Source organism: Tachypleus tridentatus, chromosome 8, assembly GCF_004210375.1.
Source record: "Tachypleus tridentatus isolate NWPU-2018 chromosome 8, ASM421037v1, whole genome shotgun sequence".
Lineage (NCBI taxonomy): Eukaryota > Metazoa > Arthropoda > Merostomata > Xiphosura > Limulidae > Tachypleus > Tachypleus tridentatus.
The window spans coordinates 155,271,437-155,287,004 of record NC_134832.1 but is presented as its reverse complement, the minus strand read 5'-3'; the positions used below and the strand labels follow the sequence as shown (position 1 = coordinate 155,287,004).

Sequence of the window (15,568 nt, the reverse complement as noted above, 5' to 3'; positions counted from 1 at the left end):
TTACACATATGTTACAGATAGTAGGTAAGTATGTTAGATACTTGTTTATTACTTACACATATGTTACAGATAGTAGGTAAGTATGTTAGATACTTGTTTATTACTTACACATATGTTACAGATAGTAGGTAAGTATGTTAGATACTTGTTTATTACTTACACATATGTTACAGATAGTAGGTAAGTATGTTAGATACTTGTTTATTACTTACACATATGTTACAGATAGTAGGTAAGTATGTTAGATACTTGTTTATTACTTACACATATGTTACAGATAGTAGGTAAGTATGTTAGATACTTGTTTATTACTCACACATATGTTACAGATAGTAGGTAAGTATGTTAGATACTTGTTTATTACTTACACATATGTTACAGATAGTAGGTAAGTATGTTAGATACTTGTTTATTACTTACACATATGTTACAGATAGTAGGTAAGTATGTTAGATACTTGTTTATTACTTACACATATGTTACAGATAGTAGGTAAGTATGTTAGATACTTGTTTATTACTTACACATATGTTACAGATAGTAGGTAAGTATGTTAGATACTTGTTTATTACTCACACAAATGTTACAGTTAAAGAGTAAAAAGACTAGAAATTTCTTTGACTGTTTGATATACAAAACTGTTTAGCTTAATGGTTATTATTAGTACATTTAGTGGTTTAATATTAGTTTTCATAACAAGATGGTTATTCTTGTCATATTTCGTTCAGTAATTCGTTAAGATTCGTATATTACAATAGTGTTGATGTCACTTTTCTCGAAACTTCTAAGTATGTAGACAGTTCTAGGTCTCACTATGTGAGTATTGTAGCATCTCTAGTTTGTAGACAGTTCTAGGTCTCAGTTGGAAAATGTAAAATTTAGGAGATCGACCAACAAGTCACAGACATCAACTGTAAACAGTAAAATCTTGATTGTGATGCTCATAAAAATATTACAGATAGAAGGAAAGGAGATTATAACACATGTAACCGTTGTTAACCTGAAGATGACCTAGTAAGGTTGAAACGTTGTTCTCTGCTTATCAATAAAAGTGTTAATACCCATACCAGCTATTCTGAGATACATTTTGATTTCAAGTGGGTTTCTCGTCATCAAGAATTAATACATGTATTAGTTTGGTTTGAATTTCTTGCAAACTTACACGAGTACTATCTGTGCAAGTCGTCCCTAATTTAATAGTGAAATACCAGAGAAAAAGCAACTAATCTTCACCAATCACCGACAACTCTTTTATCAGCGAATAACAGAAATGACCGTCACATAATAACAGCACCACAGTTCGTTTGGTGGGTCGGCGAATCGAACCCACAGCCCTTAGACTGTGAGGCTAGTGCCCTAATCACCTGGCCATGTAAGGTCCCTCTAACACATTTTGCAGATTCATAATAAACAAACAGATATTATAATAAACAAACAGATATCATAATAAACAAACAAATATTATAATAAACAAACAGATATTATAATAAACAAACATATATCATAATAAACAAACAGATATTATAATAAACAAACAAATATTATAATAAATATGAGACTAAATAATAAGATTATTCCTTTATTGTTTATGAAATTGAATTTCTTTGGTTAAAAACACTTAAATATATATACACTATATCGTGTTTGAAGTGTAGGTTATTAATAGTCATACAACGTGGAAGCTGATGTTAGTCCTACGTATTAATGTGATGTGTTGTTGATTATGCCTTGCTGATGTTAGCCCTACGTTTCATTGTGATGTGATGTTGATGATGCCTTGCTGATGTTAGTCCTACGTATTATTGTGATGTGATGTTGATGATGCCTTGCTGATGTTAATACTACGTATTATTGTGATGTGATGTTGATTATGCCTTGCTAATGTTAGTCCTACGTTTTATTGTGATGTGTTGTTGATTATGCCTTGCTGATGTTAATCCTACGTATTATTGTGATGTGATGTTGATGATGCCTTGCTGATGTTAATCCTACGTATTATTGTGATGTGATGTTGATGATGCCTTGCTGATGTTAATCCTACGTATTATTGTGATGTGATGTTGATGATGCCTTGCTGATGTTAATCATACGTATTATTGTGATGTGTTGTTGATGATGCCTTGCTGATGTTAGTCCTACGTATTATTGTGATGTGATCTTGATGATGCCTTGCAGATGTTAGTCCTACGTATTATTGTGATGTGATGTTGATGATGCCTTGCTGATGTTAATCATACGTATTATTGTGATGTTGTTGATGATGCTTTCTTCCATGAAGTGTGATTAAATAAAAGAAAACATAAATAGAAAATGAAGATTCGAATCCTGGAGCGAAAGAAGTACAAATAGAGTTCATGGTACATCTTATCATAAAAACAAAATCAAATATACAATTGCAACTTTTCAGAGATTTTGTTACTGAACTTATAACATTAGTATACATATTTTACCAAGTTAATATTATTCTGCCTCAGTCTAATAAGAACTTCAGTACTTCTGAGCTGAACAAACGCTTTTGCAAAGTGTGAATTAACGACAAAAACTGAGATTTGCTGTTTACTCTTCGATTCCACTTTATGAAAGTACAGAAAGACATATTTACGTATATGTAGTTTTTGACATATATATATACTATTAATATTTTATCCAACTCAACGACTGTAGAAGTTGGTCTTTATAAAGTTGTAATGACGAGTTGTTTTAGTTGAAGTACCCTTACCTCTGGCGTATTGGCTTCCTTCGTGGAGGATGCTAGTAAAATTGGGTTCAAGACGAGCCGTTCTGGAGAAAGCGTGCAATCCAATGTGCACTTCATGGTCAACTTCATACAGGGCTAGTTCTAAACTTTGTCTCATCAGAACGTGGAGTTGATCAGTTTCATCCACCACAATAGCTAATCGGTGCCAGTTAAACTGGTGGTTTGTGGCCAGAACAAATTCACTCAGTCTTTGAAGGGAGAAACCTAGTCGGGTAAGAGTTAAATAAATGTTCTTGTTTGAAAACTTGTTGTCGATCCCACCAGATGAGAAGACAGGAAGATTCCAATACGACGCCATGTTTCCCACAGGTTCCAATCCAGCCGAACAACCGGGACCGATGAACGCAGTAACTTTGCGCCGGTAATATTCTTCCGCCGCAAAAATGGCAGCCATGTTGGCATTACACGAGGTTTCGCTATTGCGAACTGCCAGATGGAACGCAATATGAGGGTAAAGGTTTGCCACTTTCTCCATTGCTATTTCCAACGTTGGTTTAAGAATGTGAGGTTCGCAAGGTAACTCATTGTTAGTAACGGAGATTCCAAGCATGTGAGCTGTGAAAGTGTATGAAGCGTAGGCCTTGATGCATAATATTACTTCATGTAGGAATACCATCAGTAAAATACGAACACAATTACTTACATTTAAAGGTCTCATTGCGTTAATGAATATATGTAAAAGTTTAGGATTTGTCTTTCCTTATGCAAGGATAGATTTTAGGTAGAGTCTAACGTTAAGAATGGTTCACGTGAAGAGATTACTCGGACTTTTATAAACTGAGTGTATATATATATAATTTTATATATTGTTAAACTGATTGTTACAACATGTAATTCAGCTATACCCTTTGCCAGGTAAAACGAAAGCATGCTCTTAAAGTACGTGGATATAAAAGCGTCGATTTCTTGTTGTCATTCCTCAATGGACATTACATTAGGATGAGATAATAACCATTATTGAACACGAGTACTCAACCCACATGCTTATCACGCTTTCAGCAAAAGACAAAGTTAAAAAAGAGATCGTAAATAATGGTTGAACTACAAGTCACGCAATATTCGGCTTGAAAGTGCTGTGTCATCCCCAGGTGGATGACTTACCTGCACGAATGGACTAGTAAACAATTATCTGCTGTCACGATACAGATAATTAATGATTCGTATCAAAACCCGGACTTTTAAACTGATGTACTCTGATTGCGTTCAACTTTCTTACGTAACCACGTCATCTAGGAACTTTGGTAAACCTCAAACAGGTAAAAGTAATTCCAGATGTGGAAGAAATAATCTTGTTTATTTAAAGCTAAGCATAAAGCAACACAATAGGCTCTCTGTACTCTGACAACTATGGGCATCGAAACCCAGATTCTATTGTTGTAAGTTCGCAGACGTACAGCTGTGCTCCTGAGAAGCGAAATAACATTCTAAGAGCTTTTTTTATTAATTTAAAGACTTTAAAAAGTAATATTACTCGTTCTATGTAACCATGAACAACAGATTTATGTGAACAGTAACAAACACTTCATTCTGGAACGTTTCAGAATACACATATTACATCTTCAGCAAGTTATATAGAACATTGTACATTATTAGGTGCAGACATATTATTAATTTTAAACATTCTATAAACGTACTTATAATACAAAATAAAAATATGAAATAAATTAAGAGACAATCAAATAAAAGACGAATAGAATAACACCACGATATTATACAAGTATTTAGTAAAAACTTAGTGAAGTTTTGTTATTATTTAAATCTTGGAGTTCATTTATAACAGATAAACTTTATTTAATTAAAAGTTCAGTATTTTATTATTGAGATGGAATGACTTTGAAATTCGTAATCAAAACAGAGTGGTTCGTGTTTTCACTACGTGTGTGAATTATGCAGTCTGATAGATATTTGTTTACCAGTTCTGCTTGACACTTCCATATGTTCACAACCATAAGTAGCGTATAGTTTCGTCATTGTTAAGTGTCATTATAGCACGATATGTTCACGATCCTGGAACACATGGGGTACCTAATAGATCTTTACATCAGAATAGATTGTTTTACTTTGAAAGGTGATTTAAATATCAATTGTAGATAAAGATGTGGATATTTTTTTTAATTATTCTTAAAAGTTGCGACATCACAATGAAACTTTGTTTGTGACATCACTATGAAACTTTGTTTGTGACATCACAATGAAACTTTGTTTGTGACATCACTATGAAACTTTGTTTGTGACATCACTATGAAACTTTGTTTACCTGAAAAAAGATGATCAATCTTAATGGGTAGTTATCAACAGCGTATGTTTTTTGGTCAAGTTTGTGAGAAAGGAACTTGAATAAAATACAAGATATATTTATTATTTATTAAAATATTCTATAAGATTGTGATTTTCGTGTGAAGAGAGAGATAGTAACAACAGATGTTATGTTATATTGAGAAGACTGAGTACAAGGTAACGTTTAATGAAGTATGTAAGCCTGTAACAGATGTTATGTTATATTGAGAAGAGTGAGCACAAGGTAACGTTTAATGAAATATGTAAGCCTGTAACAGATGTTATGTTATATTGAGAAGAGTGAGCACAAGGTAACGTTTAATGAAATATGTAAGCCTGTAACAGATGTTATGTTATATTGAGAAGAGTGAGCACAAGGTAACGTTTAATGAAATATGTAAGCCTGTAACAGATGTTATGTTATATTGAGAAGACTGAGTACAAGGTAACGTTTAATGAAGTATGTAAGCCTGTAACAGATGTTACGAAATGTTCTGTTGATTTGGATATCATGAAAAGGAAATTAGCCGTTTCTTTTCAGTTTCACAATTAAAATTAATGTAAGGCGTTTCGGGTTTAAATAATCCAAAAACTGTTTGAGGCGAGAAGAGGTTCGAAAGAGTAAAAACGTATTATCTATAAAGTTGTTTAACACTCAAAGTTTTCTGTCAGGTGGAAGTAAACATGAAACTTGATAAGAACACAAAAATTTAAATCAGTAATGGAGTTTAAAGCCACTTCAAACAAACACACAATTCATAAGACTTTAGAAATAACCAGTCTTGTGGTCCTCTATAAAATTAAAAAAATTAAAAACAACAACAAAAACCCCAGTTACGTTACTAATAAATTTACAGTATAAATATTCATGGTCAAATATCTGTAGTTTCAAGGTTAATAAGCGTTTATCACAGTTATAGCTTCAAAGGTTTATAGCACACCAACAATATAAATGTCTCTCCATATGTTCCGATGGACACCTTTTATAATCGTTAAGAGAGATTCTCAAAATTTCAGTTGGTAATAATACTGGTGTTGAGATACATTGTTCATTCTTACAGCAGAGAATATTCAACAAATTTGAAGAACAGGAGTGAATTTCACAATACACATTTAAGAGTATAAGTTACACACATTTCTAAATATATATTTAATGAAAATAAACATCGATGTTAAAATAAATATATAATAGTAAATCCGTTACACCTTCCTCCCTATAGAATTAAAATCTGTGACACAATTTTTAAGATATTATATATATATACACACACACTTTGCGAACAATACATTAACTATAAAAAAATTTCAAATAATAATACAACTTCAAGAATCATAACAGTATATAGCACAGTCGTTACACATAACCTTATGATAATATAATTACATAGCACGTGAAGGTGCATCAGCACAAATGTTTTCCTTTCTGGTAGACATGTGTGTGTGTGCGTGTGTGTTTTCTTACGGCAAAGCCACATCGCCTATCTGCTAAGCCCACCGAGGGGAATCGAACCGCTGATTATAGCATTATAAATCCACAGACATACTGATGTACTAGCGAGGAGCTTTTGGTACAGGACCAACACAGTCAAGAATAATATGAATGAGGGGTTCTTGAAACACTGAGATAGCTTTCAAACAAGCAACAGAAATTTTCTCCTTAGATTTCTCAACTATTGTTGTTGTTTTGAATTAAGCACAAACCTATACAATGGGCTATCTGTGCTCTGCCCACCACCAGTATCTAAACTTGGTATTTAGCGTTGTAAGTCCGCAGACATACCGCTGAGCCACTGGAGGGCGATCTCTCAACGAATTAACAGGTATGACAAGTTTTACAAAACTGAGAAACATCTTCATTAATTTATGAAAATAGAAATGTCTTAAAATTTTGTTACATGTCTTGTTGACCCCCAAAAGACCTCCCATGGGAACAAGGATCTGATAAACTACAATCCAGTTCTCTAAAACCGGTACATCTAGTGGTCTTCACTGTCTCATTGGCTCACCATTTTTGAAAATAAATATACCATTTGAAACTTTCTCCATTTTATCTTTTGTGAATGCATATCTAATTAGTAAAGAGATCTACGGATCCTTTTATTGGATCAGTTTACTTCACCACATCCCTCACATCCATAATTTTCACTTATCAAGTAATTGTCAGTAGGGCCATTATTCACGAGATCCTTCTCGGATCCAAAAATGTCTGAGACAAATCTGTAAGGTGTCTATTACACTATGTAACACAAATTTTGTTCCTAGGTAGTATGTGTTATTTCTTCATTGCTTATATTGTTAAAGTATAAAAATGGCCATTATTCCCTTCAAACTTTACTTTTGTGAGTTGGATAATGAAATTTATAAATTAACCTATTTTCTATGTAAAATGGGCAAATTTGCACATTTTCATTTACATGAGGTCTGAATAAAACAACAAATGAATCGAGATATACATGTATTTATACTAAAGTTATACTAAAATGAACAAAAATGTTTAGAAGTGAGTAGCTTTTCGAGATTTTCTACTGTAATGTAAATCACTTTCACGTATCAGTCCCCAAATAGTCTCCCATCATGTTTTCGTTATACGCTCCTTGGTAGCAGCGTTCAAAGTCCAGTATATCTTGGTGGAAGCGCTCGCTTTGCTCTCTGAATATGCTCCCACGTTCTCCTTGAATTTATCAAGATGAGCGTCAAGGATACGGTCTTTCAGGGACATCCTGCAGTCCATTTTGCTTCACCAGAGCCTCAACCTGTTCCACATAATTTTCAGAGTTGTGATTGTCCAAGAAGCTCCGAGCCACTGCGACAAAGCTTTTTTTTTCCTTCCTGCTGAGCTTCTTGGGGAATTCTGTGCACTCCAGGATCTTCTTTATTTGTTGTCCAACGAAGACACCAGTTTTGACCTTTGCCTCAGACAGCTTAGGGAAGAAATCTCGAAAGTACTTGAAGGCTGCAGACTCCTTATCAAGAGCTGTGACAAATTGTTTCATAAGACCCAATTTTATGTGCAATGGTGGGAACAACACCTTCTGGAGGTCCGCTAGTGGCTCACACTTGACATTGTGCTTACCCACAGAGAACTCTGTCCGTTGTGGCCAGTGCTTCCTGTTGTAGAGTGCTGTAGTGTCCCTGCTGTCCCAAAGGTAAAGATAACAAGGTAACTTGGAAAAGTCTCCTTGGAGACCCATCAGGAATGTCACCATTTTGAAGTCTCTGACAACCTCCCAACCATACTCATCATACTTCAAGGCTTCTAGCAAGGTCTTGACGCTGTTGTATTCCTCTTTGAGGTGCACCGAAAGATATTTAAATTTTAAAAGGTTTAAAATTTGTATAATATAAAATCTTACTATTAAAGCAAGTAAATATTGTCCGTTTTATTTTCTAGAGTATTTTTGCAGTGCTCACAGGTAAAATAAGGTGCTCAGAGTTTGTATTGATCCCTAACAAGCATGATGAAATGAGTCTTATAGACTTCACATATTTTAACAGATGCTGTCACAGAGTACTTTTTTGCTCTTGTCTTGACAAATTGGCCACATACATAGAAGGATGCGTCTGGAGAATGCTTGCAGCTTCTTGACGCCATCTGTGACAAAATCAGATAGGTCTATGTGTTCACTTAGGCATCTAGAACAAAACTGAAGTGGTAAGTGGTGAGCTCCTGAACATATAGATATATATTACTACGGAAAGTTCTAGAAAATTCTAGAATGTTATAGAATATTCTAGAAAATTCTTGAAAATTCATGTATGTTCGAGAAAATTCTCTATCAGCTACTCAGCACTGAATCAACCTGGAATTTTCATTACCCAGGTCACAAAATCAAAGTTTGAAGAGAAAAACAGGTCTTTTCCATTTACTTTAGGCATAAGCAATTGGGAAATAACACTTTCTGCCCAGACACAGAAAAGTAAACATTTTGTGACACAGTGTTATTTTAGCTTAATCTCTTAGCCTCGGCTCGAGTCACAGAGAAACACATCTTAATTTTCTTCAACAACAAAATTATTCTTAAATAAAACATTGATCGGTTCATATTTTGGGTTCAGCAGCAACGTTTCTTTCAGCTACATTGTTTACCAACAATAATGATACAAACTTAATTGACTGACGAGGTCTTACTCTAACCACAACTGGTCCCTCAACTGGATCTGATGTTAAATGAATGTTATGAAAAGGAACATTAACAAAGCCATTCTCAATACCCTGAGCAATAAGATACTCACCAGTGGTATAACTCGAATATAAATGTAGTATACTTTTAACAACAATGAGTTAGTCGTTCCATTATCACGTAGAATACGCATGGGTATGGGATTACCAGTGGCATTTGTGAAATGTACTAACAGACACAAAAGGTTTGAATTCCTCCCTAACTACATCAGCCTTTATATCAGTGGCCAAACCAACAACAATGGGCGATCTGGTGAAACTGCATCTATAAGTGGATGATGAACACACCTTCAGTTACACCTGAGGATACGTGAAACTATTCTAATCATTTTCCATAATATTTACAAATAAAACAAATTGTTGAAACAGGATCAAACCAAACAAAAAAGGCTTAGAAGAATATGATTAAACAGTGTAATTTAGGTAAACATTCATTCATGTAGTTATAAAAAGGAAGACCATTAAATTGAAATCCGGATATCCTTTAATATTTTCTTACATTATAAAAAATGAAACAGACTGGTAAAGTAATTTGTAAAACATTACCCTGACTTGACAGTTTCTTAAAAACACTCTTGTTGACCGACAGAGAAGAATCAGTGGTTTCTGAAACTTCTGAATATGGACTTGTGATTTATAAACTTCAGTGTTAACTAAGGGGTTTGTTATTTTTAAAGATGTTAATGTGTTATGTTTTATGTATAATCAAATCTATTTATTCATCAGTTTGGACCTACTATGTGATTAGTATCATAAGGTTGATAATTAAACTTTAAAGAATGCTAATTTTATGAGTGGTTCTCTGACGTCATATTTTTCAATGATTTGATTTATTCCCACAATGGCAGAACTTTGCTGAAACCGTATAATAAAACAAATGATTTGTCTGCTATGGAGAACCTAACATATTTATGTATATTGCAGAACGTTCCTGAAACCGTACAATAAAACAAATGATTTGTCTGCTATGGAGAACCTAACATATTTATGTATATTGCAGAACGTTCCTGAAACCGTACAATAAAACAAATCATTTGTCTGCTATGCAGAACTTGACATATTTATGTATATTGCAGAACGTTCCTGAAACCGTACAATAAAACAAATTATTTGTCTGCTATGGAGAACCTAACATATTTATGTATATTGCAAAACGTTCCTGAAACCGTACAATAAAACAAATCATTTGTCTGCTATGAAGAACCTAACATATTTATGTATACTGCAGAACGTTCCTGAAACCGTAAAATCTGCCAACTGGAGGTATTGAAACCCACTTTTTAGTGTTATAAGCCAACAATTCTGCCACTGAGCCACTGGGAGAGTTGCAGATATTTTAAGTAACCAAAGTGTCTTTGATGATGTAGGTTTCACACTATAGGATAGATAACTATCATATAAGCTTGTAATTTTGTTTATTTTAATTAAATATAAAACCATATGCCTAAATGTCAATCGAAATTATTCAAAGAACTTTCTGAAACAAAGATTTATAAATCCTTTTTATATTTAATAAACTTTATGTTCACTCCTAGATAGCAGCACAAGCGTAAAATATTGTTTGAAATATAAGTTACATTAAACTAACTAGTATTATACAATCATTTTAATTAACGTATTTTATGGTAAATATAATTCAGTATGTTTTCAGTTTGATAAATATTCTTAAAAGACAAAGTACATATCCAGTTGTGCCCTCAGTGAAAACCCGACAGCTCCTAATCTACATGTTACACAACAGAAATGAAAACGAAGTTCAAATAGCTTTCAGTTACACCTGAGGATACGTAGAACTATTCTAATCATTTTCTATAATATTTACAAATAAAACAAATTGTTGAAACAGGATCAAACCAAACAAAATAGGCTTAGAAGAATATGATTAAACAGTGTAATTTAGGTAAACATTCATTCATGTAGTTATAAAAAGGAAGACCATTAGATTTATATCCGGAGATTCTTTAATATTTTCTTACATTATAACTGTCCTGATTATTTGACTTATTTCAAAGAGTGTTCTCTCTTGTTGCTTGTTGAGATCAGGCAAGAAATTTAAATCAAATACTGGTTTTTGTTTTCGACGACTCGATAATTTATGCTTACAAACAGGGGTGTAGATTTTTTATACCTGATGGGGGGGAATGATTTTTGCGACCACTTATGTGGACTGTTCAATTTACAAATTGGTAATCTCTGATTACGTGAACCTGAAAGCTGTAAACATGCAGTCACAGAGTAATCTTGTTGCCACGATACTTGCATGTATACTTAGGCCTACTGACTGATACTTACGAACTATCGCTTAGATCGAAAAGCTTAGAAGCACGCCTATATTAAAGATGTACATTTCGGCTACTGAAAAAGCCTACATCTAGGCCTAATTATGTAATTCGATTGGTAAGAACACGAGAATCACAATAACAAACGCACAATTTGTAGGCCTGTGATGCAATAAAACAATTCAACAAACCAAACTGAAGGGGGGATGATTGTATGCACCATACCCCCCACCTAAAATGAAGGGGGAATGTATACCCTCCATCCCTCCAGGATCTACGTCCCTGCTTACAAAGACATAAGCCCCATGTGAAAATAGCAACAAATAAAAATATTATTGGGCGTTAGATATAGTACTGATCCCAATGAGTCAATGATAAGTTTACGGAATCACAAAGTTAAAATCCATGGTTCGATTCCTCGCAATGATCAGAGTGAAGGCAGTCCATTGTGCTAATTTTATGGTGAAAAAAAAACCTATGGGAAAACAATTATTGCATAGCATTATTACATACGGAACAAGTTAATCTATCTTCATTATATGAGCCCCAAATGTAACTCTGATGGCTTTTGACTTCGCTTGTTTTGTTCTTAAGCAAAAATCTATCCATTAGGCAGTCTGTGTTGTGTCCATCATGGGTATCGAAACCCAGTTTGTGTCGTTATAAGCTTTCGGACTTGCTCCTGATCCAGATAAGGAACAAAAACGGTATTTTTAGTTTCTATGATTAGCTACAACAAAACTTGGAATATAGTAACCGTGATATTGCTAGTATTACTAATGAATAGTAGATTACAATGAGGATTTAGAACCTTTTATTACTAACATAAATTAAATCAGTATTTTATACTTGTATATTAAGTCGTAACAACATCGAGTGTATCTCAAGACGGCTGGTATGGTATCAACACTTTTACTAATAAGCAGAGAATAACGTTTTTTACATAGTATGGACTTTAGTTTTGTAACTGGCTATATAAATTTGGTGTTTACTGGAATGTTGTATTTTGTTACAAGTTTTTTCCAAATGTTGGTTATTTTTTCGCTGTTGTCGGAAACACGAGGTATACAGCAGTATAAGGTTTTGTAGTTTGTTGTATCTTGTGATTTATTATTGTTTGTTTGTTATTAATGTAGATGTGTACGTATAATTTTTCAACGGTTTTTGGAGGAAATTTGTTGATGTTGATGAAGTTTTGTTTTATTTTGTTCATTTTATCGTTAATTTTATCAGATTAACATAGTTTTGTGACTGTGTTTATTTGGGTTATTAACATGTTGAGTTTTTGTTTTGTTTCATGTGTTGACAGGGAATGTATAATCCAATATGGGTGATTTTTCTGTGGATTTCTGTTTTAAATTGTGTATCATTTCTAGTGATCTTGAGGTTAAGAAATGCTATTTTTTATTTGGTTAGATGTGAATCCTGCAATTGTATCATCAACGTATCTATACCAGTATAGTGGTGGGTGTAAATCCGAATTGATCGCATGAGATTCAACCTGTGTCACAGAAATGTTGGCTAGAACTGATGACACAGGATTCCCCATACTTAGGCAATTTATTTGTTTTGGTTATTAAACATAAGGTTAGTTTTGGTGGTAGTGAATTCTATAATGTTTGCTAATTGGTTGTTGGGGATGAGTATCAATGGATTGTGGTCTTGCAGGCTTCAGTGTGTGTGTGTGATTGTGGTCTGCTTCAGTGTGTGTGTGTGATTGTGGTCTTGCAGGCTTCAGTGTGTGTGTGTGTGATTGTGGTCTTGCAGGCTTCAGTGTGTGTGTGTGATTGCGGTCTTGCAGGCTTCAGTGTGTGTGTGTGTGTGTTTTCTTACAGCAAAGCCATATCGGGCTATCTGCTGAGTCCTCTGAGCGGAATCGAACCTATGATTTTAGAGTTGTAAATCCGTAGACTTACCGCTGTACTAGCGGGGAACTTCTGTGAAGAGGGAGATTACATCAAACTGGCCATTAAGGCTTTATGATTTAGTTGATTAAGAATATATTTAAAGTTAAAAGAGTGTTTGAAAATGGAGCCAGCTGTTGTTACATATTTTGCAAATACCCGCACTATATATTTACTGAGGTTGTAGTTAAATGATTTATAAGTCGACATTATGGGTCGTAGTGGACAATCGGATTTGTGTGGTTTGGGGGTGTCGTATAGTTGTGGTGACATGAGTTGGTCTTGCGTATGTACGAATAAAGGTTTTCTGATATTATCTTATTGTTTTTTATTTGTATTAGTATTTTTAAATTGGTTTTCATGTTTTTGTTGGATTTGTGTTTATTAGTTTATATTTGTTTGTATTTATAAGATGTTGTACATTTATTGAATGTATTCATTTGTGTTCATAATAACTACAACACTGCCTTTATCTGATTTTAGAATTTTGATGTTGTTCCCAGATCTTGGGAATGTTGCTAAAATCATTTTTTTTATTTGTTTTCTTTTTATTTAAGTAGTTGTGTACATAATTTATTTGATTCGGATATTCGCGCAAAGCTACACTTTGACTAGCTATCTGTCTCTTATTTTGAACGTGTACAGCCGCAATTGGGCTAGCTATCTCTGGTAACCGAGAGGAAAAAAGCTAGCCAACATCACTCGCTGATAACTTTAATTAAAGAGTGGGAGTTGATTGTCACTTGTATAATACACAGGTAGCACCAAATCGCGGGACGGAAACCATGGACTCTCGAATTCGTAGTCTAAGGCGTTAACCTCTAAGCCACACTCTATCCATCGTATCCATGATCTACGAAAACTGTTTAATGCATTATTCTACAATTTCTAAAAGCTGCCTGCAGAAAGAGTTGGTGAGTTTTGTGGTCTGTTTAACAGATACTTTGTTACGATATAAGCTTTTGATTAACTCAAGTAGACACACATACACATGTAGTTATATCTAGAAGATGTTCTTGTCAGGGCCATTTGTGACATATCAATGAAACGTTCATAACTTGGCTTCTGAAATTTGTTTTCCTCCTTCAATCGTGGTTAAACTTTGCTCTTCGAAGCTAGATACTGTAATTATGAATGTAAAATGGACATGTAGACAGCGCTCATGTATGATATGGTTGAAAACAGAATCAGTTCATATGTGATACTAATTAAGTAGATAAATGTAACATAAATAACTAATGTATTCAAGTTATTTATAGTGTTAATGTTATTTGTTTAAACCTGATGGTATAATTAATATAAAGTTATATTCAGAATCTGTTCATATGTGAGACTAATTAAGTGAATAAATGTAACATTAATAACTAATATATTCAAGTTATTTATAGTGTTAATGTTATTTGTTTAAACCAGATGGTATAATTAATATAAAGTAATATTCAGAATCAGTTCACATGTGGGACTAATTAAGTAGATAAATGTAGCATAAATAACTAATATATTCAAGTTATTTATAGTGTTAATGTTATTTGTTTAAACCAGATGGTATAATTAATATAAAGTTATATTGGTGAGATAAGTGTTATGAAATGAGGAAATACTAACAAACTCTCGTCCACAGATTTACAACGCTAAAATCAGAGGTTCTATTCCACTCGCTGGACACAGAAGAGATCCTGACGTGTCTTTGCTATAAGAATAACAATAAAAACACACTAACAAACTCCCTTAATGAGATACATAAACAAAAATAAACAGTTTTACTGAGAAGGTAAACACGACTCATTTACTAAATTAAATAAATACTATTAAACTCATGTAATAAGTGATATAAAACTAATAAACTCCTTTACTGAGTTCTGTAAAGACCAATCAACTCATTTAATAAATTATATAAACAATAATAAACGCCTTTAATGAGTAATATAAACACTATAAATCTCCTTTAATAACTTATATAAACAATAATAAATACCTTTAATGAGTTATACAGACTCAAATAAACTCCTCTTTTGAGTTAAATAAACATAAGTAAGCTCCTTTATTGAGTTATAAAGATATTAACGTGCTCCGTTATTCAGTAATGTAAACAATAATGAACAGCTTTAATGAGTTATATAAACACTGATCAACTGCTTTAATCAGTTATATTAGCATTAATAAACCCTTA

The 15,568-nt window shown here is 33.3% G+C and overlaps 1 protein-coding gene across 1 annotated transcript in view; it reads right to left on the bottom strand.

The window, feature by feature from the left end:
* LOC143224051 (atrial natriuretic peptide receptor 1-like) overlaps positions 1–3,416 on the bottom strand; it is a 136,707-nt gene extending 133,291 nt beyond the window's left edge. The window contains exon 1 of the mRNA XM_076452513.1: positions 2,720–3,416. Coding sequence (XP_076308628.1) covers positions 2,720–3,416 — 697 coding nt within the window. The remainder of the gene's footprint in view (positions 1–2,719) is intronic.
* Between the last annotated feature and the right edge of the window lie 12,152 nt (positions 3,417–15,568).